Source organism: Mustela erminea, chromosome 6, assembly GCF_009829155.1.
Source record: "Mustela erminea isolate mMusErm1 chromosome 6, mMusErm1.Pri, whole genome shotgun sequence".
Classification (NCBI taxonomy): domain Eukaryota; kingdom Metazoa; phylum Chordata; class Mammalia; order Carnivora; family Mustelidae; genus Mustela; species Mustela erminea.
The window spans coordinates 116,993,604-117,016,401 of NC_045619.1; the positions used below are offsets into that span (position 1 = coordinate 116,993,604).

General features: G+C 46.0%; 1 protein-coding gene across 4 annotated transcripts in view; it reads left to right on the forward strand.

Moving 5' to 3' along the window:
• Positions 1 to 22,798, forward strand: part of CAMK1D (calcium/calmodulin dependent protein kinase ID) — a 436,223-nt gene that overhangs the window by 388,029 nt on the left and 25,396 nt on the right. For all 4 annotated transcript variants that reach the window (XM_032349418.1, XM_032349415.1, XM_032349416.1 and 1 more), the window contains one exon: positions 11,238 to 11,313. In XM_032349418.1, the coding sequence (XP_032205309.1) occupies positions 11,238 to 11,313 (76 nt within the window). The remainder of the gene's footprint in view (positions 1 to 11,237; positions 11,314 to 22,798) is intronic.

Consider the following 22,798-nt stretch of genomic DNA (forward strand, 5'->3'; position numbering starts at 1 on the left):
CCAGGTGTTGCAACCAGACCCCATTTGTTAGAGAGATCAGGGCCCCCTGAGTGGGGAGGCTGCTCCTTCTATTAGCCTGATAGGGACAGAAGCTGCTTGTCAGCATATAGGCAGAGGACCCCTAGCCACGTCTTGGAGGAGCCCCCACTTCACATGCCCAGTCCCCCAACTCAGTCCGCTAACTGTGTATATAGCACTTTTCACCCTTCTGTAATTTCTGGATGGCTCCTCTCTATATCACACTGGGATGGGGTGGCATAGTTTCTAAATTGCTTCCACTTTGCTGTGGTGGTGAGGAGGGAAAGAAGCCTTGCGGCATTTTGGGAACTTACTCCTTTTTTTTTTCTTTTAATGATTAAAAACTAAAACACAAGGAATGCCTGTAAAGTTCCTCTTATTATTATTTTTTATTAACATGTAATGTATTATTTGCCCCAGGGGTACAGGTCTGTGAATCATCAGGCTTACACAATTCACAGACTCACCATAGCACATACTCTCCCCAATGTCCATCGCCCAGCCACCCTTTCCCTCCCCTCTCACCCCTGCAGCAATCCTCAGTTTGTTCCCTGAGATTAGGAGTCTCTTATGGTTTGTCTCCCTCCCTGATCCCATCTTGTTTCTGTTTTTCCCTCCCTTCCTCCCCACGATTCCCCACCCTTCCTCTCAAATTGCTCATATCAGAGAGATCATATGATAATTTTCTTTCTCTGATTAACTTTTTATTGCTCAGCATAATACCCTCTAGTTTCATCCATGTTGTTACAAATGGCAAGATTTTGGTTTTTGATGGCTGCATAGTATTCCATTGTATATATACACCACATCTTCTTTATCCATTCATCTGTTGATGGACATCTAGGCCCTTTCCATAGTGTGGCTATTATAGACATTGCTGCTTTAAACATTGGGTGCGTGTGGCCCTTTAGATCACTACTTTTGTATTTTTAGAGTAAATACCCAATAGTGAGATTGCTGGGTCATAGGGCAGTTCTATTTCCTCTATTTGAGGAACCTCCATGCTGTTTTCGAGAGTGGCTTCACCAGCTTGCATTCCCACCAACAGTGTGGGAGGGTTCCCCTTTCTCTGCATCCTTGCCAACACCTGTCATTTCCTGACTGGTTAATTTTAGCCATTCTGACTGCTGTGAGGTGGTATCTCACTGTGGTTTTGATTTGTGTTTCCCTGATGGCGAGTGATGTGGAGCACTGTTTCATGTGTCTGTTGGCCATGTACATTTCCTCTTCATCTTCAAGCCAAACTTGTCAGATTTCAGAAGCAACAAAGTAGCCATCCCATTGCCCTGGATCTTGGGACAACCACTAAAGGAACACATCACAGGCTTATTTCTCGCCACCTTGCTCTGAATTGCCTCACTCAGAACATTTCCCTTCCTCCCTCCCACTGAATTCCAGATCTCTCCCACATTTTCAAACGCACAGCTGCCCCCACCCCACACCATTTTCCACTCCCTTCCCATTCCTTAGCCTTGCCCTTCCTCCTACCGGCCACATTCTGGCTTTGGTAGCATTTGAATGGTAACCCAGCTCCGATCGGGATGGTAATTATAAACCGGGACAGTGCTTCCGAGGGGACTTTTCATGCCTGTGGTAAAATTCAAAGGCTACTAGGAAAATCTGAGCAAACTGCCACTTTGTGATGCATTTTTAGTCAATTACACCTCTAAGGGAAGGACAAGAAAGGGCAAAGGGACTTGTATCAGCAGAAGGACAGAGTTGTCCCAAGAGCTCGCGACGACTCTGACCTGCCGTGACTTTGGAGGGAAGGCAAACCACAGGCGAAGAATGAGCCCATATTTCAGTTGTATTTTGATGTGCCGGCAAATCCAGATGGCTACTCTCTCGGTGACACAACACCATTTATGAGGGCACTCACGGTAAAGCCCTTCGTTACCCAGGTTTTTTTTTTCTTTTTTAATCCCCCTGCTGCTGGATGTTCCACCGACAGAAAGGGTTCGGATGCTGCGTCATCAGTCCTGCTCTGTGTTGTCATCAGTTCCTCCCGAGGCCAAATTCTACCCTGAAATGGATGCCTGAATTTTATTTCCCTTCATCTGTGGAATTCTACTTGTCATCCCTGGACAGGCAGCCGCTGGGTAGAAATGTCCTGTTTCTCTCTCAGCGTTTTAAAGAAATCCCCCTCACCACTTCTCAGACACGCCCTGTCACTGACTCTTTGGGGCTGGATTACGATTTGATTTAAGGCCCTGTTTACTCATTCACCAACAAGGGAGCTGTTTCTTCTCACTACCTGTGGAAATTCCTCAAAAACAGGAAGACAGGGATCCAAATGGCCAGCCCCGGACACAAATCCCTAACCATATTCCTTAACGTAAAGGGCCCCATGGAACACCTCACTGAGGCTCAGATTCTTTACCGTGAAGACATAACTTCAGGACGAAGCAGCAGGTGCCCTTTGAGACAGGAAACTGAGGCATAGAAAGTTAACAAATTCTCCAAGATACGCCAGCCCTGGGCCCAGGCTGTAATTCTGTCCTCTGATCCATGGCCAGATCATGGAGAGATGCTAGTGCGACTCTCTTTGTGTACCATCGCATCATTTTTTTAAAAATCTACACTATAATTTTATGATTTCCAGAATTACAGATAACAAATTTGGAGGACAGAATGATTAACAGAGTCCTTATAGTCTGAGAACGGGAGAGTCATAATCTTGGGCCACATGTAGCACCAAGACCAGCATCTTGATATCTTTGTATTTCAACTCAAGGAGTTGGAACATAATTCTTTAAGAAACAAGGAGCCACTGAAGATTTCTGAGCAAGTTCCAAGATTCCTCATCAGTAGTCTGCCCTATTCATGATAATTGGTAAATTCATTACAGGAGAACCAAAATGTCTTTTCAGAATCCCTCTTGAAATAAGATATGAACATTTTAACTTTCCAAATGAATATACCTGGAATGTTTAAAAGAAAGAGAAAGACCCTACTACAGTCTTTTCTCTGTTGTATTAAAAATGTTGTCCCGAGAAGCCCCCTTCATTTTTCTCCCTATGATCTATCACTGTGTAAGACTGGTCAGTCAGTCGTATCATTTTGAAAGCGCTCTACTAGAAAAGCTCCCCTCTCCCTACTTTTTGGTTAGGCTCCTCCCTGTAAAGGCGCAATCACATTGCCTAACCAGCTAGTAGAGTGGAACTTGGATCTAGTCCCCCTAACCCCCCAGGCCCCATGATCTGTGTTCATGAGCCATGATATTAAAAGAGGTCTCTGCTACCTCTGACCAAGATGGACGCTCACGTTTTAGGGACTCTTCTTCCCCTCTGTAACCTACACAAAGTTCAAGTCAAGGGCCTTTCTCCTTGGCCGCTTCAGGGAGGTGAAGCCAGCTAGCAAGAGACACAAATGGACCTTGGACTAGGTCATAGGATGGCAAGCGGCCTGTCTGCTCACCTCTTCCTGCTGACATCACAAGCACATTAGACATTTCCAACCCATACCCAAAGACAGGAGCTCATTCAAGGAAAAGAAGAGGGCCGCTAATCTTAGTGTCTGGTCAGCTCTTCTCTGCAAGTAAGGGAAATGGCAAAGGCCTTGCAAACTCCAAAGAATGAGGGAAAAAAATAGGGTGGGCTCATATTTATAAGTAGTCTTCCGGAACAAATTTTTCTAATCTCCTTTTAAGAAAGAATTCTAATTGGGGCCAATGAAGAGAAGAATCTGCTGGAGCTTGGCATCGCCCCCTTGCGGCCATGACAGACTATTCTCTTGCCTATGGTGCTGTCAGCAGTGATGAATGGGCAGTTCCTGGGTTCCCATCTCTAGAACCATGCCTGGACCGACAGGGGACTGGAGAAGTATTTTGAAGAATAAATGAACAAAAAGATCTGTAACTCGACAGACAGAGAGACCAACTAGATAGGAGGTTGGTATAGGGCGTTCGAAGGCTCCCTCCAAGTCAAAGATTCAAGTCCTCAAACGTGCCCTTGCATCACGCGTGGTCCCAGTTCAGTTCTGATTTCTAAAGATTCTAACGCAAAGGGTGGAAATCTCCATTGATGAATCATTTCCATGATGCAAAGCTAGAATCAAGACAGAGTACCAGACATTATCAAGGATCTGTCCACCCTTAATTCTAAAAAATAATAAAACCTCCATTCTGGTTTTCTTCCTGTGGTTCTCTCAGCCCTTCATCCTTACATAGTAAACTACTGCTAGTTCTAGCTCTAACTTACTATGTAATTGTTTTCATGAAGCCTCATTCCAGTCTGGAGGGTTGGGCTCTGTGAATGTACCCATTTTACAGATGAACCACCTGGAGGCTTACAGAGATCTAATGACTAGCCCAAGTCCACAGGTGTAGTAAGTGGGGAATCCCAGATTTCTTTCACTAAAGAGCAAGTGTGTCTATTTAAAGCTTCTTGCATCCAGACAACTAAAGTTGTTTTGAGTTAAAACCACCTACATCCAGGCAACCATTTCACATCTTCCAGTCCCATTTAATGATAAAATAAGCCTCTGTACCTTTCCTACTCCTCAGCGCTAAACCGGTTAACTTAGAGCACAAAGCAAGGCATAATCTCACAACACTCTAGCCACAGCCTTTCTTCCCCACCATTTGACTATTAGAGGTAATATATCCTTTCTTAGATATTTTTAAGTTTTACTTACAGTAAGTGCAGTATTTCTCAGAGCTTTATTCAGAGTTTCAAATCAACATGCCTCCCATCTGGCCACGATCTTGTCTGAAGTAGTCTGATCACCTTCTTTAAGAAGGGAGCTGTGGCTGGCATGACTTCTGTGGCTTGTGTCCACACTCAGCACCCAGGAGAACAAGGGTGCCGCGGGGGGCAGAGGCCCAGGTTGCTTCCTTCACACCATAAAGCCAGTGCCTGAAATGGAACCCAAGCTATCACGCAATTGAAGAATGCCAGAAACACTGCCTTGGTCCCATGGTTCTGGGACATGGGCTTTCCTTTTCTGGCATTGAGGGCTACTCTTCCCATCCTAGGCCACCCCTTCCTGATGTGTCCCTGTCCTCCACCCACTGGAGACAGTCAACTTTGAGGTACCCAAGGCAGTGGTACTCAATTTCCATACAGGAAGACAAACAGCCTTGGACATGAACTTGGTAACAGGGTGAGATCTTCTCCATCTCCTCCTTTCTCTGCAGAAAGTGCTCTTCAGCACATCCTTGAAAGCGCAGGAAAAGGGAAAATTCCTTTTCTGTTTTTTTAGAGCCTGGGGACTGAGTGCCACCCCCACGCCATTAGACGGCTGCTCTTCCCACTTCTAGTCTTCTCTTTCAGTAAAGAAAATGGGCAGTTTAATTGTTTTAAAAATAAGATGAAAGGTTTCTGAACTTTTTTTCTTCCCTTTTGAAACCTTTGGAGTCCTTCCCTTTACCCGGAAACCTTGCTCTCAGCCAAAATAAAACAGCTTGGGTTTTAGGACGTTTCCCACCCAGTGGAATTTTCCACAGTGGGTTGGTAGGGAGTCTCACAGCAGTAAATTCGATTATTTTACATTTTGAACCAACTGTTTCACTAAAAAGCAGGAGAAAAGCCTCAGACAGGAGGACCACATCTGTTGGTCCAAAGATCTCTCCAGTAGCTCGCGGGTGCTCTGCTAAAGCTGCCTCCTTTACGTGATATCAGAGCTTGTATTTGCTGGAGTAAATGAAGCCAGCCAAGGGGATGCTCTTTCTAAGAACACAGAATTGTTAACCTCAAGCTCGGACCAGGAAGGAAGTTCCGAGAGATCACTTAATAGAATATACTTTTCTGCCCTTTAGATCTAAAAGTAGTCATTTTGAAATCCCTTTGAGAAAAGGTTTCCCAAGGAGAGTGACACACAGGACAGTGGGCCCCATGCAGAGAATTGGGGCTGCTTCTGCCTGTTTTATTCCCCAAATTCATGTCAAGAATAGCCATTTGCTAACCACGCAGAGTGTGCTAAGCCTTAAAAATACAGACCTGAGCTATGTGCCTGTGGTCAAGGGGCATGAAGCCTGGCGGTTGACAGTGTGATTTATGCAGGGGGTAAGAGATGCAGAAGGTATGACAGGAGGCCCAGGAGGCTGGCGTGTTACAGGATTTTGGTGGGTGGACCAGGAAACCCAACACGTGTCACCCAGGCAGAGCTGCTGCCATTCAACCACTAGCCATCTTGCAAATGCCCTTTTCGGCACCTCCTGGGGCAAGGGGGTCTGCTCCCCTGACAGCCCCTGACAGCCTCCAGGGACTGGGATTTGAGATGAGGTGCGCCAGAGAAACACCAGGGTCCTCTTGCCTGAGTCCTTTCGTTCAGTCTAGGCTGTACCAGGAGACTCAGCCCTTTCCTGCTCTGCCTGGGGGCTGATGGCATCACAAACCGGCTGCGATGACTTTTCAAGATAGCTCTCTTTGTCAAGCATCAGTCATCTCAATTCAGTTCTTTTAGTTCAAAGCCTTGCTCTCTGAGGAGGTGTGGCGGTGATGAGAGTCACTGTCACCCTCCCGCTACATATGAAGTACGTGAGTTGCGCTGGTTTACAATCAGAAGAAAAAAATGTTTCGCCTTGATGAGGAAGTTCTTTGGTATCTGACATTGTCAGGTAGTGGATTTGTTGGGGGCATGGCTCAGAAAACTCTTCCTGCTTTGCAAGGCCCCTGTGTGACTATCTCTGGGCCTCCTCTGCCTGGAAGCTCATTTGTTGTCTGAGTGTTGGTAAATTGGATGCTGTGGCTTTTTAGAATTACAGCCGAATTCTTGCCAAGGATCGTATGGTATAAGGGAGTGTGGCTGCTTCTCAAAGTGACAGCTGGTCTCTCAAAAGATCCCAGCCAGAGGTGGACCCTCGCAGAGCACAGGCTGCATGCCGGAAGGGCGAGGGAGAGGGTAGGAGGTGGGCCACAAACCAGGAGAATTCAACAGGTTGGGAAACAAAGGGAACCAACTGCAGGACCCAGCGGAGAGCAGGGGGGAAATACCTCAGCGGATCCCAGGGATTCAGCATGATTTCATGGTCGTAGAAAATCGTCAGGAGGGTTTTGAATATTGCCTGAGAATTGATGCTTTCCAAGAATCACTACTAGATGAAAAGTAGCTAACAGGATGTAGGTAGGCTTGTTCAAACACTGTCCCAGACAATATTTATTTTTTGTCTTTTAAGATTTTATTTATTTTTTTACTCACCCACCCACCCAGTGGGAGAGGGAGAGAATCGTAAACAGACTTCATGAGCACCGAGCCCAATGCAGGGCTCGATCTCACGACCCTGAGAGCATCACCTGAGCTGAAATCCAGAGTCAGGAGCTTAACCGACTGTGCCACCCAGGTGCCCCGTGACCGTTTGGTTTCAAGGATCAAATCAAAAGTGGAATTGGAATGAAGCCCATTGGTGTCTGTTGCTGTGATTCATTTTTTTAAAAAATTTATTTATTTATGTATTTATTTATTTATAAACATATAATGTATTTTTATCCCCAGGAGTACAGGTCTGTGAATCACCAGGTTTACACATTGCTGTGATTCATTTTTTAAAAAATGTCTTTGGTTGGTGAGAATACCCTTTCTCAGCTTTCTCTTTTCTCATTGTTACATTACATGTCGGAAGACTTCACTCTCCCCATTTGTCTCAAGTGCAGTGATCTCACTCTCGCCAGAAGGCCAGTGGTTCACCTGCCACTGGTTAAAAAGTGTTTATTGTATTGTTGTTGACAGAACCTAGATAGGACACAACACCAGAAAGAACAAGAAATGTTTGGCACATGTATGGAGACTTCCACTCCCCGTATTGCTACCTTGATGTTTGCTTGTTAATCATTTAGAAATCTCCCCGCCAACACCCGTGCTACTAATCCTGGCATCTTTCTGTCCGTGGCTGTCTTCTGTCAGTTGCGAGACCAGAAGCATCTGAGAAAGATACAGATTCCTTTCTTAAAAAGACAAAAAACCCCACAAAGCTGTACACTTGATGTTATAAATTTTACCATTTACACAAAATCTCATATTTTATTTTAAGATTTATTTATTTATTTGACAGAGAGAGAGAGAGAGAAAGAACACAAGCAGGGGGACTGGAAGACAGAGAAGCAGGCTTCCTGCTGAGCAGGGAGCCCGATGTGGGGCTCCATCCTAGGATCCTGGGATCATGACCTAAGCCGAAGGCAGATGCTTAATGGCTGAGCCACACAGGTGCCCCAGAATCTCATATTTTATAAATCACATGTGCCATCTGTGGCTTCAAGAATCTGAACATCTCGGGGTGCCTGGGTGGCTCAGTGGGTTAAGCCGCTGCCTTCGGCTCAGGTCACGATCTCAGGGTCCTGGGATCGAGTACCACATCAGGCTCTCTGCTCAGCAGGGAGCCTGCTTCCTCCTCTCTCTCTGCCTGCCTCTCTGCCTACTTGTGATCCCTCTCTGTCAAATAAATAAATAAAATCTTTAAAAAAAAAAAAAAAGAATCTAAACATCTCGAGCAATCTTCCTGTTCCGTGCCACATACAAATCAGTCAGTTCCTTTTCAAGTGCACGGAGGGCCTTGCACTATTCGCCAGAATGCGGGTCACCCTACCAGCCCCTCACCAAGGTGAGATGCTGAGTGTGCACATGCCCCTGGGTATACAGACTTCTGGAGAGACGCTGTGTTCTTTATTCTTTTGTCTTCAGGATAATGGATGGTGGCCAGAATTTCCCTCTATCTAAAAGACAGGGAAGGAGGGGGAGGAGAAGAAGAAGATGTTCTTTTAAGGGGCCCTTCCTCTCACCCCCAGAGTGCTGGAGACCTGAGTCTGGGAAGCTCCGAAGAACACAGGGTCAGCTCTTCCTCGGAGTGAAAGCTGCTTTTCAGGGGCTGGGACTCTTACCCCTCTACACATCATGGCTCAGGGGATCAGCTCAATCTTCGCTTATAAACTGTGGCATCAGCTATTGGAGGTGCCAACCTCTTCCTTCTCAGAGCTCCTTCCCCACGTCTGTTGCCGTGTCACACCTGGTGTGTGACATGAGCTTTGCCCCATATCCTGCACTGAACTCTCGCTGCCCCTGCACCACTGTTTGACACCTGGTACCCTGGGGTGGCTGAGACTGGCTGGCTTGCCCTCTCTGTAAGGGGTCCAGCAGATCCCATGACGTGGAAGCCAGGGCTCCTACCTACCAGCCTGGCTCTGTGCTCAGAATATCTGCTGTCTGTCCTGCTGGGAAGTGACACTGGGTCAGACATCGCCAGTGAGCCTTCTGTGCCTCCTTTGAACTTTCTATCAGGCCACACGGATGGCTCTGGGGGCTAGAAATTAGCTCCTTGCTGATGCAGTCACCTCCCACCATCTGTGCTCTTGTGGTCGCTCGGACCAGAACATCAGCTCAGAGAGAGCATATGTCCTAAATCAGCAGGACATTAATGTGACAAACAGCTCCCTTTTGTCAGTTGCCATAATAGAAGTGTCTGAGAAATATGTTTGTAGCAGTTACAGGGAAAAGGAGGTATTGATGGGTCCAGCCCCCCATTATCCAAGGGCTACTTCAGTTTGTGAGTTTCCTGGCTTTATGGTTCTGCTTCCCCTTTTACTACTGCATGGAGGGTGAACGGAGCAAAGAAAGGACATACAGACATACTTATTTTGCTCTTGATAAAAAAGACAAAAAGTCCAGTTCAAATGTGGAGGAATGGGAGCTGAAATCGAGAAGTAGATTTGGGGTTTATCTGTGGATTGTATTTCTTACCATCATAACCAGAACAAATCAGCAGAAGTTTGTATACATCCCTAGTCCTGCTTAGGAAAATTCATTGTAACAAAGATAAGAGAGGATTTCCCTGTTAGTTTTTCTGCCACAGGACTTTTCTTACAGGTAGCACTCAACTTAACAGTAAATATATTCCCATGGATGGAACTGGGATGAGGATGAAATTGACCAGGTTCAGATCCCAGCTGGTCCATTTCGACTGGGTAGCATCAGAAAAAGAACTTCTCTGAGGCTCATTTCCCTTAGATCAGGGGCAGAGAATGATCATTGCGAGGGTTGTTGAAAGGGTTATAGTAGAAAATACTTATGAATGACCCAGATCACGGCAGGGACATCATTCCCTGTTAGTCCAGTTGGGGAGGAAGTCAGTGTAGAGACTACTTTCTCGCTGGATCACTTTGGGCAGGTTCCTTGACCCATCAGTCCCTCTGGGTCCTGTGACTTGGGAGTCATGATAATAATAATTAAGCCCTTCCCCCCCCCCCCCCCCGCCAAGACCAATTAGTGTAAATGAGTTAATTCATCCCAAAGCCATAGAACACACAATCCAGCAGACAGCTTGTCTGTCTTTGTCTACTCGCTTAGGTTTTCTGGAAGGTCTATGCTAAAGATACGTCTGTCAAGTGTATTTGGGTAAAAAGGAGATTTTGTTTGTGAAGTTGCACTGTTTTTTCTTGTATTTATTTAGTCTTTGCACAAAGATGTGTGACAGCCACTGCCGGTCGGGAGACACTGGGTGTGGGTATCCAGCAGAGGCTCAAGCTGCAAGGCCAGGAACAGAAAGCAAGGCTCTAGGACAAAACAAGCTGAGACCCCCGGGATGGAGGGCTCTTGGGTTAGAACTGAGGAATTGGGAGTCAGGAGCCTTTTTGCTATTTCTTGGGTGAGAAAATGAAATGTTAGTACTGAGGAGGTCACCTGCCCAAAACCTTCCAGAGTGAGCTGAAAGCAGGCCTAAGGTAGGTTTCCTAGGACCAGATTTCAGGTCTCTCCTCCCCTGGATTGTGGCATCCATGAAAATATTAAGAGGGGGCCTCACCTTCACGCCCCACAGCACCCAGGAAGGCCCTGCCTTCCACTCCACTCTGCCTTGCCACTTCACTCTGCCCTGGGGCCAGAAATGCTTCCCCAAATTAATTTTAGGGGAAGTCACACCCTAGGCTGTAAGTGGAGGGTATCTTTCTCTGACTCAGTCTTGCCTGAGCTGTGGTACCTAGCCCAGTCCCAATATGAAAGTGTCACCTACTCTAACTGATTGATTGATTAATTGGTTGGTTGAACTTTTTTGTTAATCTTGTTACACACACACACGCACGTGTGCGCATGCACACACACACAGTGTTCTTGTATTTTTTTCTAGTTAGAAAAGCCAATATGTAAATTAAGTTCTATATCTCTACTCAGTTTTTAGCATGATGGAAAGTTCAGCTTGAGAGGCGGACAGAAAAAGAGAAGAAAAATCTAAAAAATGTTTTATGTCTTGGGCATTTAACTTGTCATGCTTGTGTCTCTCCTTTGTCACTCCACAGCTCCCGAGGTCCTGGCCCAGAAACCATACAGCAAGGCTGTTGACTGCTGGTCCATCGGAGTGATTGCCTATATTTTGTAAGTACCGCTGGCCACCTTGGCTCCTTTTTTCTTTCTTTCTTTTTTTCTTTTTTATTGTGTCAAAATATACATAACAAAATTTACCCTTTTAACCATTTTTTAATGTACAAGTTCAGTGGCATCAGGTACCTTCCCAGTGTTGTGCAACCATCACCACCGGCCATCTCTGGAACTTCTCATCTTCCCAAAGGGAATCTCTGTCCCTGTTAAACACTAACTTCCTGAAGTCCTGGGCAGCCCCCTTCCTATTTTCTGTCTCCGTGAACTCAACTATTCTAGGCCCCTCATGCCAGTGGGATCATATAGCCTTTGTCCTTTCGCAACTGCCTTTTTCATTTATCATAATGTCTTCAAGATTCATCAGTGTTGTAGCAGGTGTCAGAATTTCCTTCTTTTTAGGCTGAGTAATTGTCCGTTATATGCCTATAATACATTGTGTTTTTCCATTCAGCCTTCAGTGAACATGGGGTGGTTTCCACCTCATGGCTATTGTGTGTAGTGCTATTATGAGCACAGGTGTACAGACGTCTGCCTTTTTGGGTCTATACTGGAAGTGGGGTTGCTGGATCAGACGGTGCTTCCATTTAACTTTTTGAGGAGTCTTCACACTCCTTTGTAAGGCAGCACCCTCACTTTACATTCCCAACAGCAACGCACAATGGTTCCTGTTTCTCTGCACATTTCCTGACACTGAGTTCCCATGTTTTACAATGGCCATCCTGATCGGTAAGAAGTGCTATCGTTGTGGGTTTGATTTGCAGTCCTCGTTTTTTAAAATTTACTTGTAATGTATTTGTTTGAGTAGAGTTGACACATGGGGTTAACACTAGTTTCAGGTGTAAAACATAGTGATTTGACAACTCTGTTGGTTATGTTGTGCTCTCCACAAGTGTAGCTGCCCGCTGTCACCTTACAAGGCTGTCACAGTACCATCGGCCATGTTCCTTGGGCTGCCCCTTTCATCCCCACGACATATTCATTCAATCACTAGAGGCCCGGACCTCCCACTCCCCTGCACCCATGTGGCCCATCCCCCAACCTCCTTCTCTCTGGCTACCATCAGTTTGTTCTCTCTATTTATAGGTTTGATTCTGCTTTTTATTTGCTTATGTATTTATTTGTTTCATTTTTTAGATCCCACACATGAGTGAAATCATATGATATTTGTCTTCCTCGGTCTGACTTAATTCACTTAGCATCATACTCTATAGGTTAATCCATATTGTTGCAGATGACAATTTTTTAGGGCTGAGTAATATTCCTCTGTGTGTATGTGTATCAGTGGACACTTGGGCTGCTTCTCTCCCTTGGCTATTATAAATTATTCTCCAATACATTTCTCTTTTGGCTAAAGATGTTGAGCATCTTTTCATGTGCTACCTTGGATTTCCTGGGGCTACAAAGCACTACGAAATTACTAAGAAATCTCCCAAAGAGATCAAAATGAGAAAAAGTGTGATGAAAACCAAAATTGAGCCAGTGGAGTCCCCATTTCTTCTCGAGCACCTCATCTCTACAACCGAGAAAAGGCCATCATAAGCATAGGGTTGTTGCGGTTATTTCAAGGTGATCAATTTTGGGTTTTATTATTGTTTTTTATTTTTCTTAAGTCCTCTGTAAAGTTAGTTTTTTATTACAATTTCTTTTTTCAGTGGTACTCTCAAACACTTACTATGGAACATATTCCTAGGGTGGGTTTGTGCCAACTGGCGTCTGTAATGGATAGCAAATGAATTTCATCCTGAGGAAGGGAAGGCTTTCTAGCACATAGAGCCCACTACACACAATGAAAGACCATGGGGGATTGTGATCAGAGAAAGTTCTGGCAATATGTGGCATCCTCAGGGATTGCTGGAAACATCCCCCCTGTGTTGGCTTTGTCTCATTATCTGGAAGGCAAGCAGTCTTTCTACAGTGTACATTCAACTGGGCAGCTTTTGTAGTTTAGTGTCGATTTAGTTGACAGCTCCTGTAGATTCCTGCCATTATCACAGGAATTATCTATTATAATGCCCTTGGCCTCTGTGGCTCCCACTTATGAAAACAGGTAAAGGCCAGGTGCATCTGAGCTGTAAAACGGCCATATTGCACTTACATAGTGCTCTTACTTTCAAAGCACATTGACTGTCTTCTATGGTAATTTCATCATTTTGGGGGGGGGGGATGGGGAAGTTACAGACTGTTTGAGAGTCTGGTGAAAGCTGTGGACCCTCTCCCTTAATAAATTCATACACACCACACACATACACACACACACACACACACACACACACACACACCACACTTCTGCATATCTCATTAGGGATATGCAGCATTAGGGAGCTTCCTGGGTAAGCAGAAAGCAGACATAGGCCATGTGTTCTTTACTCTGGCTCCTTAAACCCCCTATTGAAATTCTTGTCAGAGGTCCTATCTTGCTAAACTTGACATGGAAGATTGAAAGAAATGAATGACGGGCCCTTCCCCAGAGGACTAAGTCTGGTGTCCTCTAGAGAAATCTGGAGCTTGGTAAAAAGCACCCCTTCATCTGGGCTTCTGCTTGCTTGTTTCTTCACATCTGTTCTGAATTTTGAACCACTACTCTGGTCTAGACTAAAGTCGATAGATTCCCTTGGTATCTATAACTGTATTTGAGATTGTCTCCCTGAAGTCTTGGCATGGGGGTAGGGTGTCTACACAGCTATGAGGAGGTACAGATGGCTTTACTGGGATAAGCACTCGTGTCTTAGACAGCTCTGGCTGCTAGAGCAAAACACAGTAGACCAGATGACTTCATCAGCAGGTTTGTTTCTTATACTTTGGAAGGCTGGGAAGTCCAAGATCTAGGTGCCTACTGATTCTCTTCTACCTTGCTGACTGCCATCTTCTTGTTGTGCCCTCGCAAGGCAGAAACAGAACATGCAAGTTCTCTGGTGTCTCTTCTTACAAAGGCACTGATCACATTATGGAGACCCCATCCTCATGATCTCAGCTGAACCTAATTAACTCTCAAAGGCCCATTTCCAAAAACCATCACACTGGGGGTTAGGGCTTCAGCCTATGGATTTGAGAGGGACACTCTTCAGTTCATAGTAAATGATTTGGTTGTACTGTGCACAGTGGAATTATTACAGGGGAATCCCCTTAAAATATGGACATTTCAAGATGGACAGATCACCGCTTTTTTAATAATTCTAACATCAAACATCTGTATAACAGTGCAGAAATATAAATGTGGTCTCAAGTTTTATCTCCCTTCACCCTCCCTTACAACCCTACAAGATAGAGGCAGTTTTTATTAAACTCGGTGAGAGAAGATAAAACTTCAGGGAGACCAAATAATGTAACTTGGTATCAGAATCGACATTTGAACCCCAGTCCCACTCCGACTTCCAGTCCGGCTCTTTGTGCTAACATGTGCCCTCATGTGCAGATGGGGTCACCCCACTGAGAGGAGAGAGGATGTTTCTTTCCATGTTTTATCCAGCTTGCGTTTGTTTATTTCTTTCTGCAAATATTTACTGAATATGTGCCGCGCACCTGTCACTTTGCTAGGGACTGGGAAGGAACACTCAACAGCATATACGCAGCCCCTGTGTTTGTGAATCCGGCTCCCAGTCTCGTGAAAGAGACAGGTTTCGAAGAAACCTCATAAGTGAATGTGGAATTTTAATTTTAATAATTTAAATTTAAATTTAATTTAAATAATTTAATTTTAATTAATTTTAATTTTAATTTTAAAATGCCCCCAACCTCCTTCCCTCTGGCAACCATCAGTTTGTTCTCTCTATTTATAGGTTTGATTATATAGCTTTAAAGGAAGAGCACAAGGGGCCCTGGCACAGTGGGACAGAGCTTCCCTGTTTCTAGCGGGTGGCTGGGGAAGTCTTCTCTGAGCAGAGGACCCAATAAAAGCAAACCTAAATGATGAGTAGATCAGGCAGATAAGGTGTGAGGAGGCAGTGTTCCAGGCAGACTGAATGGCCCGAGCGGAAGATGCTTTCAGCTGCAAGTAAACCAGAAAAACCAGTCTGGGCTGGCTTCTGCATTTAGGAGAAGTCCTACCTCACATAATAACAAGTGCATAGGTGGGAAGGCCCCACAAGCGCCGACGTCAGAACCTCAGGTCTTAGCCACCCTCGTTCTGCCATCCTTAGGGCATTGGTTTTCCCTTGTGTCCTCCCCAATCAAGCATGATGGCTGCCACAGCTGCAGTCCTCATGGACAGACACAGCATCAACTTGTGGAAGAAGGGTAGTGTTTACCCGCTGTGTGCCCATAAGAGCCAGACTGTCTTTCCAAGAAGTCCCTCAGCCAGCATTCCCTCATGTCTCCTTGGCCAGAAATATCTCCCATGCTCATCTCTAAAGCAGTCCTGGAAGAGAAAATGGCACAATCACAGCCAGTCGAGTGAAGCAGGTGACCATGTGGGGAGGGGCAAATCACAGTCGTGCTGGGGACGAAGAAAGCAGGAAACAGATCTGCAGTCGGTAAAGAACGTTTCTGTCATGGCCCATAGGTAGGGCACTGTCAGAAAGGCGAGCCTGGGGACAGTATGATGTCAAGGCAGGATATCAGCAAAGTTATATTCCAAGGGGTAAGCAAGAGCCTGGTGAAGGAGAGACTTGGCAGAAAGTTCAGAGTTAACAGAGGTTAGTGGGAAGCCAAAGAAGGCTCTGGGCCAGAGCTGTGAACTGACCTGATTTTCACTCAAGGATTACTCAGGCTACTCTGGGAACAGGGGTTGGACGGGGCTGCAGTGGAGGGTGGAGACCACTGGGAGGCGCTGTCAGATGAGCAGTCAGAGTTGTTTCTACCAGGAAGGCTGTGATGGGGTTCAGGTGGTGGATGTATTTTGGATGCAGGAGATAAAGGAGACGGAAGTTTCAAGTGTAAGGCCAAGCCTTTGGCTTAAGCGATCATGTAAATGGCTAAGAAAAAAAGAATTATGGGGTGGCGGGGGCACCAGTTTAGGGGGATCAGTAAGATTAAGAATTTCATTTTGGGCGTGTTGAACTTGAGACCGCTTTGAGATATCTATGGAATAGTGTATGCACATGCGGAAGTCAGAAGTCTGGGGGAGAGATCCAGGCATAATGTATGTGGGTATAGTTTGACCATAGTACATTCAAATCCTTATCCCGACAATATAGAAGACAATAATTGTCAGGGTTAAAATACAGTATTAAGTAAAGCAATACTATATGTCTTTATTTCTATTTTAAGTAAAAACTTCATAAATGTTAATGTGGTGGTTCCCTGGTCACCACTACCTTTGTCCTAGAGATTAGTCTCAGGCTGGTTTAACAACTGGGTCAGACTCCAAAATGGCGGGCAGGGCTTCTGTTTCCCTGGATGCGTTCCAGAGCCCTGAGTCTCAAGCAGAGAATGAATGGACTTTGGACGTCTCAGTTATATACCTTCCAAGACGTTCAGATCCTTATGAGTGATAGGCCAAATTCTAAATAAAAATTTTTTAAAGATTTTATTTATTTATTTCAGAGAGAGAGAGACAGAGATAGCAAGAGAGAGCACGAGCAGGGAGGCGAAGGAGAAGCAGAACAGGGAGCAGGGAGCCCAATGTGGGACTCGATCCCAGGACTCCGGGATCCTGACCTGAGCCGAAGGCAGATGCTTCATCCACTGAGCCACCCAGGTGCCCCTAGATAGAATTCCTCTACATAATCTGGCTATGTTTGGAGAACCGCTAGCTTCAAATTTGTCATCATCGGTATCAGCACCTAGCACTCCTTGAGTGCCTTCTGTGTCCCAGGCACTGTGCTAGGTGCTAGAGACACCATGCTGACCCACAGACAGCACACACGGGAAGCAAGCTCTGTCGCAGGGCTCTGCACTTAACTCCCATTCTTCGCATCACTTGCGATGGAGAAGAGGTTAGCCTCTGCAGTTTTTTGGGGGGCAGCATTATTTTCATTAGATCAACCTGTCACACAGAGATACCCAATCACAGCAAAAGCACCTGTGACAGGCCATGTACCAAAGGATCTCCTCTCTGTGCACCAGGCACCATCTGCATTTCGTCAGTGCACATACTTGACGGATTGTTTCTCTTTTTATCTCTGCGCTCTTATCTATGTCATCCATCATTTGGAAGAAGAAATGTTTTTTTCCCCTATCAGCGATACTCATTTCTAAAAATACATCAGATGGGTCCTTATCCTGTCAGGGAATCTCTCTTTGGGGATCAGGACTTACAAACAATCATCTTTGCCGGCATCACTTAAGCTACTGAGAAGGCTGGAGGACAGAAATTTTTGGCACTCCCGATGAGCATGCTGGTGTCCAGGCTGGGGCTGTGGATCAGCCAAGAAAGAACGAGTTCCAAGGACACAGAATTAGCATTTCACTGACCAGACTGAATTTTGTGATCATACACACACTGCCTTTCTTCTAGAAACTTCAAGGAGATGAGTTAATAAAGGTTTGCCTAAATTATGCTCAGGGATACAGAATGCTATGGAGAAACACAGGAGATGTTTGCCAGCATCAGAACTGGGCTGAGGTCTTAAGAAGTTGAGACATCAGAGCCTTAGGGCAGGCTGGATGGGGAGGGCAGGTCTCACCTGCCTGGGGAGGGCCCCTAGCCATGCTATTACCTCTGACCTCCCTGCCTACCAGATCCTCCAGGCCAAGTACTTACAGTATCCCTTTAGACTGGCCTCTAGCATTGTTCGGTCTTTAGAACTAGGTCTCATAAATATCAGTTGGCCAATATACACCGCCCAACAGGCTTTGTGAGAGTGCCGCTAAGAATGCGTTAGCTGCATGGTAGGCCCATTTTCTGAGACAAAGGATGCTCCTTGCCAAGGTGGTCATCATGATTTTAAACCACTGACAGCTGCTTCTTTATGGATGCACATGTCCCAGGGAGAGAGCAGGAACCTGAGCTCCAATAGGAGCGAATGTAGTATAACCAGCCCCTGGGAAAGAACCAAGCCTGGCATATTTATGACAGTGGTTACTCCCTTTAGGAGGAATACTGTTAACACTAATAGGAATAATTGACCAGCATTGCCAGCGAGCAGCGATCATCTTGTTATGCTCCTAAGTTTTGTGGGATGGACACATTGCCTTATGTAGGCTGCCTTGGGTTCATGGTCTGGACTTGGGCTTCAGAAGTTCAGAAACTAAATTACTCTGTTGATTCGTCTTGCTCAGACGATCCCAGTGAACTGAGTCACACCAGCCAGACCCAAAAGAGATTTAAAAACACAAAAACAACAACAAAAAACCTGGAGTGTCTGTTTACTAAATCATGAGATGTGTGCCTCACGGGGTAATTGGATACGTATGTCATCAAACTGGCATGTTCTCCCTCCAAGAGGAAATGCTCCACGAGAAAGCAAATTAAAAGCAGAAGTTTCCTTTACGAACAAGGAATCAGAACCCTGGAGCTGGATGGTCTGATGTGTTTTCACAAAGCCTACAGTCGTCTCCAGGGCTTTCTCTACTGGAGGGTCTCGGTCCCGCTGCGGCACGGCTGTCTCTGGCGGCTGGTCCGTGCACACGCCTCCCTCTCCCGCCTCCTGCCCTACATGGCAGCCTCCATCCTGCCCGCTCTTTCATCCCTCCATCACCTGTATTGCCGTGGGCTTTGGTGGTTGTCACTCTCAGGCTCACTGATTTTATTCCACTGGCTGCGTTTCAGTGTGGCACTTTCCGAGGACTTCCAGAAGGGTGCCGCTTCTCCCCTCTGTGGTCTCCACTGAGTGGATCCCAGAAGGCTAAATGCCTTCTGGTTAGCTTTAATCTCAGACACAGGTACCGCTTGACCATGCTGTCCCTGCTGCTTCTGGAGAAAGAATTTACTGGCTGTCCACTGACAGTTGGTTCACCTCTGACCCCTCAGGACATAGTCAAACAAATACTGTCTGGTTTCAGAAAGTGGGTGGACAGGTGTGCACAGCTCTGAGGGAATTTTACAAGCAGGGCAATCAAGGTAAAGCAATTCTGCACTTTAGGTGGTAGGGGCAACTTCCTGCCAGTTGGAATCCACCAGTGTCTTTGTTGCACAAAGGCCCTGGGGTAGAGAGGACACTGGAGGGAGAAGCAGGAAGGGAATGTCTCACCTATGTCACCTTTACACTCAATGGCATGGCTTCAGGCCAGATAGAAAAACATGTCACTTCCTCTGCTCTCTTATGTTCATGTCATCATCATCTCTTAAAAACCATCATTTTAGCAGCAGCTAAACGTTTCAGGAGATGTAGCCTGGAAAACGGAAGGCAGAGGATTGACATTTGCTCACTTAACAAACATTTATTGAGCCCAGTACGTGTCAGGCAAAATGATGGGGTTGCAGAGATGGAATCACCAACCAGCCTTGGAGGGGCTTACTGCCTGCTGGAGGCGACAGACAGTAAACAGATCAGTTAAAATCCAGTCTTGTCAGCTGTCACCTACTTGAGAGTCGAGAGCTGACCCCACAACAGAGGTGATGGTGATCTGTCCCTGGACAGGCTATCTTCAAATGCTGGCTGCCGTGCAGGGAGATGGATGGTTTATCCTTCAAGACCAATTATCTGAAGATACGATGTGCTGACTGTGTTTGAGGTGAGATGGACCACTCAATCTGAAACATAATTTTTCAAATAGATCTTGAAAGATCTGATTCAGCTCTGACCTTCTGATGTCTAACACTTAGTTAGCATCTTAGAATTATCAGGATTTTTAATCCACCTCTCAGCATAGTGCAAAGAGGCCCTGATGGTATTTTACCGTATTTACCATCTGGTACCAAGCGCAGCAGCCCAGAGTCAGGAGAGAGGCGGTGCGTAGATCACACAAAAAAGCAGAAAGCATATCGGGGGTGCCATGGCAAATCGTGAGCTTGGGCCCCTTACTCCGTGCTGCGTGTGTGACCAGGAGGTGCAGACAACGGGGGTGGGGAGGGGGGAGACCCTAAATTCCAGGAGCAAGTCAGGAAATTTTCATGGAGGTGGTCAGAGGACCCAGGCAAAGGACAGACCAGAAGCCGGTGACTCTGCACCCAGCAGTGCAGCATGTGCTGGCAAGATCCTGCCAAGGGGTTCCCTCGCTGTGCCCTGAGGGCTCACTGTCTCGCCATCCTCAGCAGTGCTCTGTAAGAGAGTAAGCAGAGGCCAAGGGCACAGCATGACCAAAGGCCAAAGCCCGTGGTGTGGCGGTACCGAGACATTTCCCAAATGCCGGGCGTCCCTCTGCAAACCATCACAGCTGCTCGCGGATCAGAACATGGGAGACAGCGGGTGGGAGAGGGAGGAAGAAGGAAGCAAGCTGGGAGGGAGGAAGCAAGGGCCCCGCAACCAAGGAAAAAAAAAGTCTCAATGCAAAAAGTCAAATTGGAAATCCGCCTGGGTTTCAGAATCATCAGTTAGCGCTGGTGTTAATCACCTCCAAATGGGTTGTCTACACCCCTCCATGCTTTGGGATGAAATCCATGACTCGTGAGAACTAATTTTAGCTGCTGGAAGTTTCGCTGGGTTTTTCCCAACACAACACTCCCAGCTGTTTGAAGCTCTCCCTGCTCATTACCCCCGCGCCCCGCCTGCCCTCCCTTCCACTGTTAGGGAGAGCGCGAGTCTACCAGACATCCTCAAGGTGCCATCCATCTAGCTAATGCAATGATCAAAAAGTTGGACACCTGCAAGTGAGACCATGGATCATGACGCAACAGCTATAGACACTGCATTTTCCAGCCCAGCCCCTGAAGCCTGCTTTACTCCAAACGGAAGATGCTACTCGTTCTCACACTTGGGGAAGTACTGAGTCTCCTTTCTGCCTCCGCCTACCCCCGCCCTACCCGGCTCCCAATTTTCAGCTCCAGTTGCGTATAAACTTTCCAAGAAATGTGTTTCCTTTGTCCCCTAGATCTTTCCCTGATCTGCTTACTCATTCTCAGCTTTCAAGGCAGGATCCAAATCTCCACGGGTGACATGGGACCTTTATCCACTGTATTTTCATCAATCCTGCTTTCCTGAAGTCAGCCTGCACATGGTTTTAATATACGAACCATTCCTGGTTTCTCCAGCCTGATCTCTTCCAAGTTTGCATGGAGAAAGTTCTGGAGCATGCATAATCAAACATATGGTTGCTGAAGTGATTGGATTACGTCTTGGTAATGATTCGGGTCTCATTGGTCATTCTATTTTATAAATCCGAGTAATATGCTGGAACCTGTTTTGTACACTAAGTGGATCTTGCGGTTAATGTACAAGAGGTTTATCAGCTTAAAAAGCTTTGCTTTAGTTTATTAGTCTGTTATATTATCCGGAGTAAGACTAGATAAAAGCTCAGATCCTTTCCCACAGGCCCCAGACGTCCATAAATACCCACTGAGTGCCAAAACAAAAAGGCAACTGGGGGCTTCCTGGAGTTGTTGCATATCCGGCAGACTCTCATTTCCAAAGGAGAGACACCCAGATTTGATGGGCTTTGTGAATGTTTTTCAGAGATTCTTTGGCCTTGGCGTTGGCCTTGCGTGGCGTACTTAGTTTGCAATAATATACATAGAGGTTTGTTGTTTTGGTCATTTCTATGGCACCCTGGTCTAATTGCATAAAAATATTTTTCCTTCACAAATATGCCTTTGAATACATGTTCTCAGGAGATCTGGAGCTCTTCCTGGAATCAAGGGCTCCCAGGCTAAATGCTTGGAAAGACTGGTCTCTAAAGAGTAACAACAAGCTAGTCTCCGGGACACCTCATATTCACAACATGGTGCACAATGTTAGGATCATAATTTGGTCCTTTCTTGAGCAAGCTTAGAGGTGTAGGTCAGGGTGGATGGGCATTTGTGGACGAGTCTGAGACTTTGCACGAAGTTTAAAAATATAATGCTTCATTTCCATGTTGTGGCCACTGGACTGAGTCCCTTGGGGTTTGTCTGCTCCTCTGTCCCCCTCCCGCTGTTCTTCCTGGTGGTGAGCAGGGTCCCACTTGAGTGCTTCAGCTGAAGGACTGGAACAGGATTACAGAGCATGTGACAGCACTTTCCCAGGTTCTGCGTATATCTATATATATGTGTCTGCATCCATCTATCCATCAATGTGTGTGTTTTATATGTAATGCACATTATTATATCGTATGTGTTATATATATTATATCTCCCTATAAGGTGGACATTATTACCCTCATTTCTCAAAAGAAACTGAGCCTTAAAGAGGATATGTCATTTCCTCAAGGTCACTGAACCTGCACTTGTTGGAGCCGAGATTGGAATCTGTGGCTTTGTTTCTTGAAATCCCAGGCTGAGGAAGCCACACCAGGAAACCTCTCTGAAAACAGAGTGACAGTCAGCCCTCAGAGGACAACAGCAAACCTTTCCTTGAAAAGTCACATCTCTGTTCTCCTTGAGAGCTCTTTTATCCAGTTAGATTCAACAGCAGATTCTGGGTTGCCTTTTTCTGCGATTTTTCCATTGTCAGGGTGGACTGTTGCACCCAAATGCTTTTTGTATAAAATACTGAAAATAACTGGAGCAAGTGGGTGGTTCAGTCAGTTA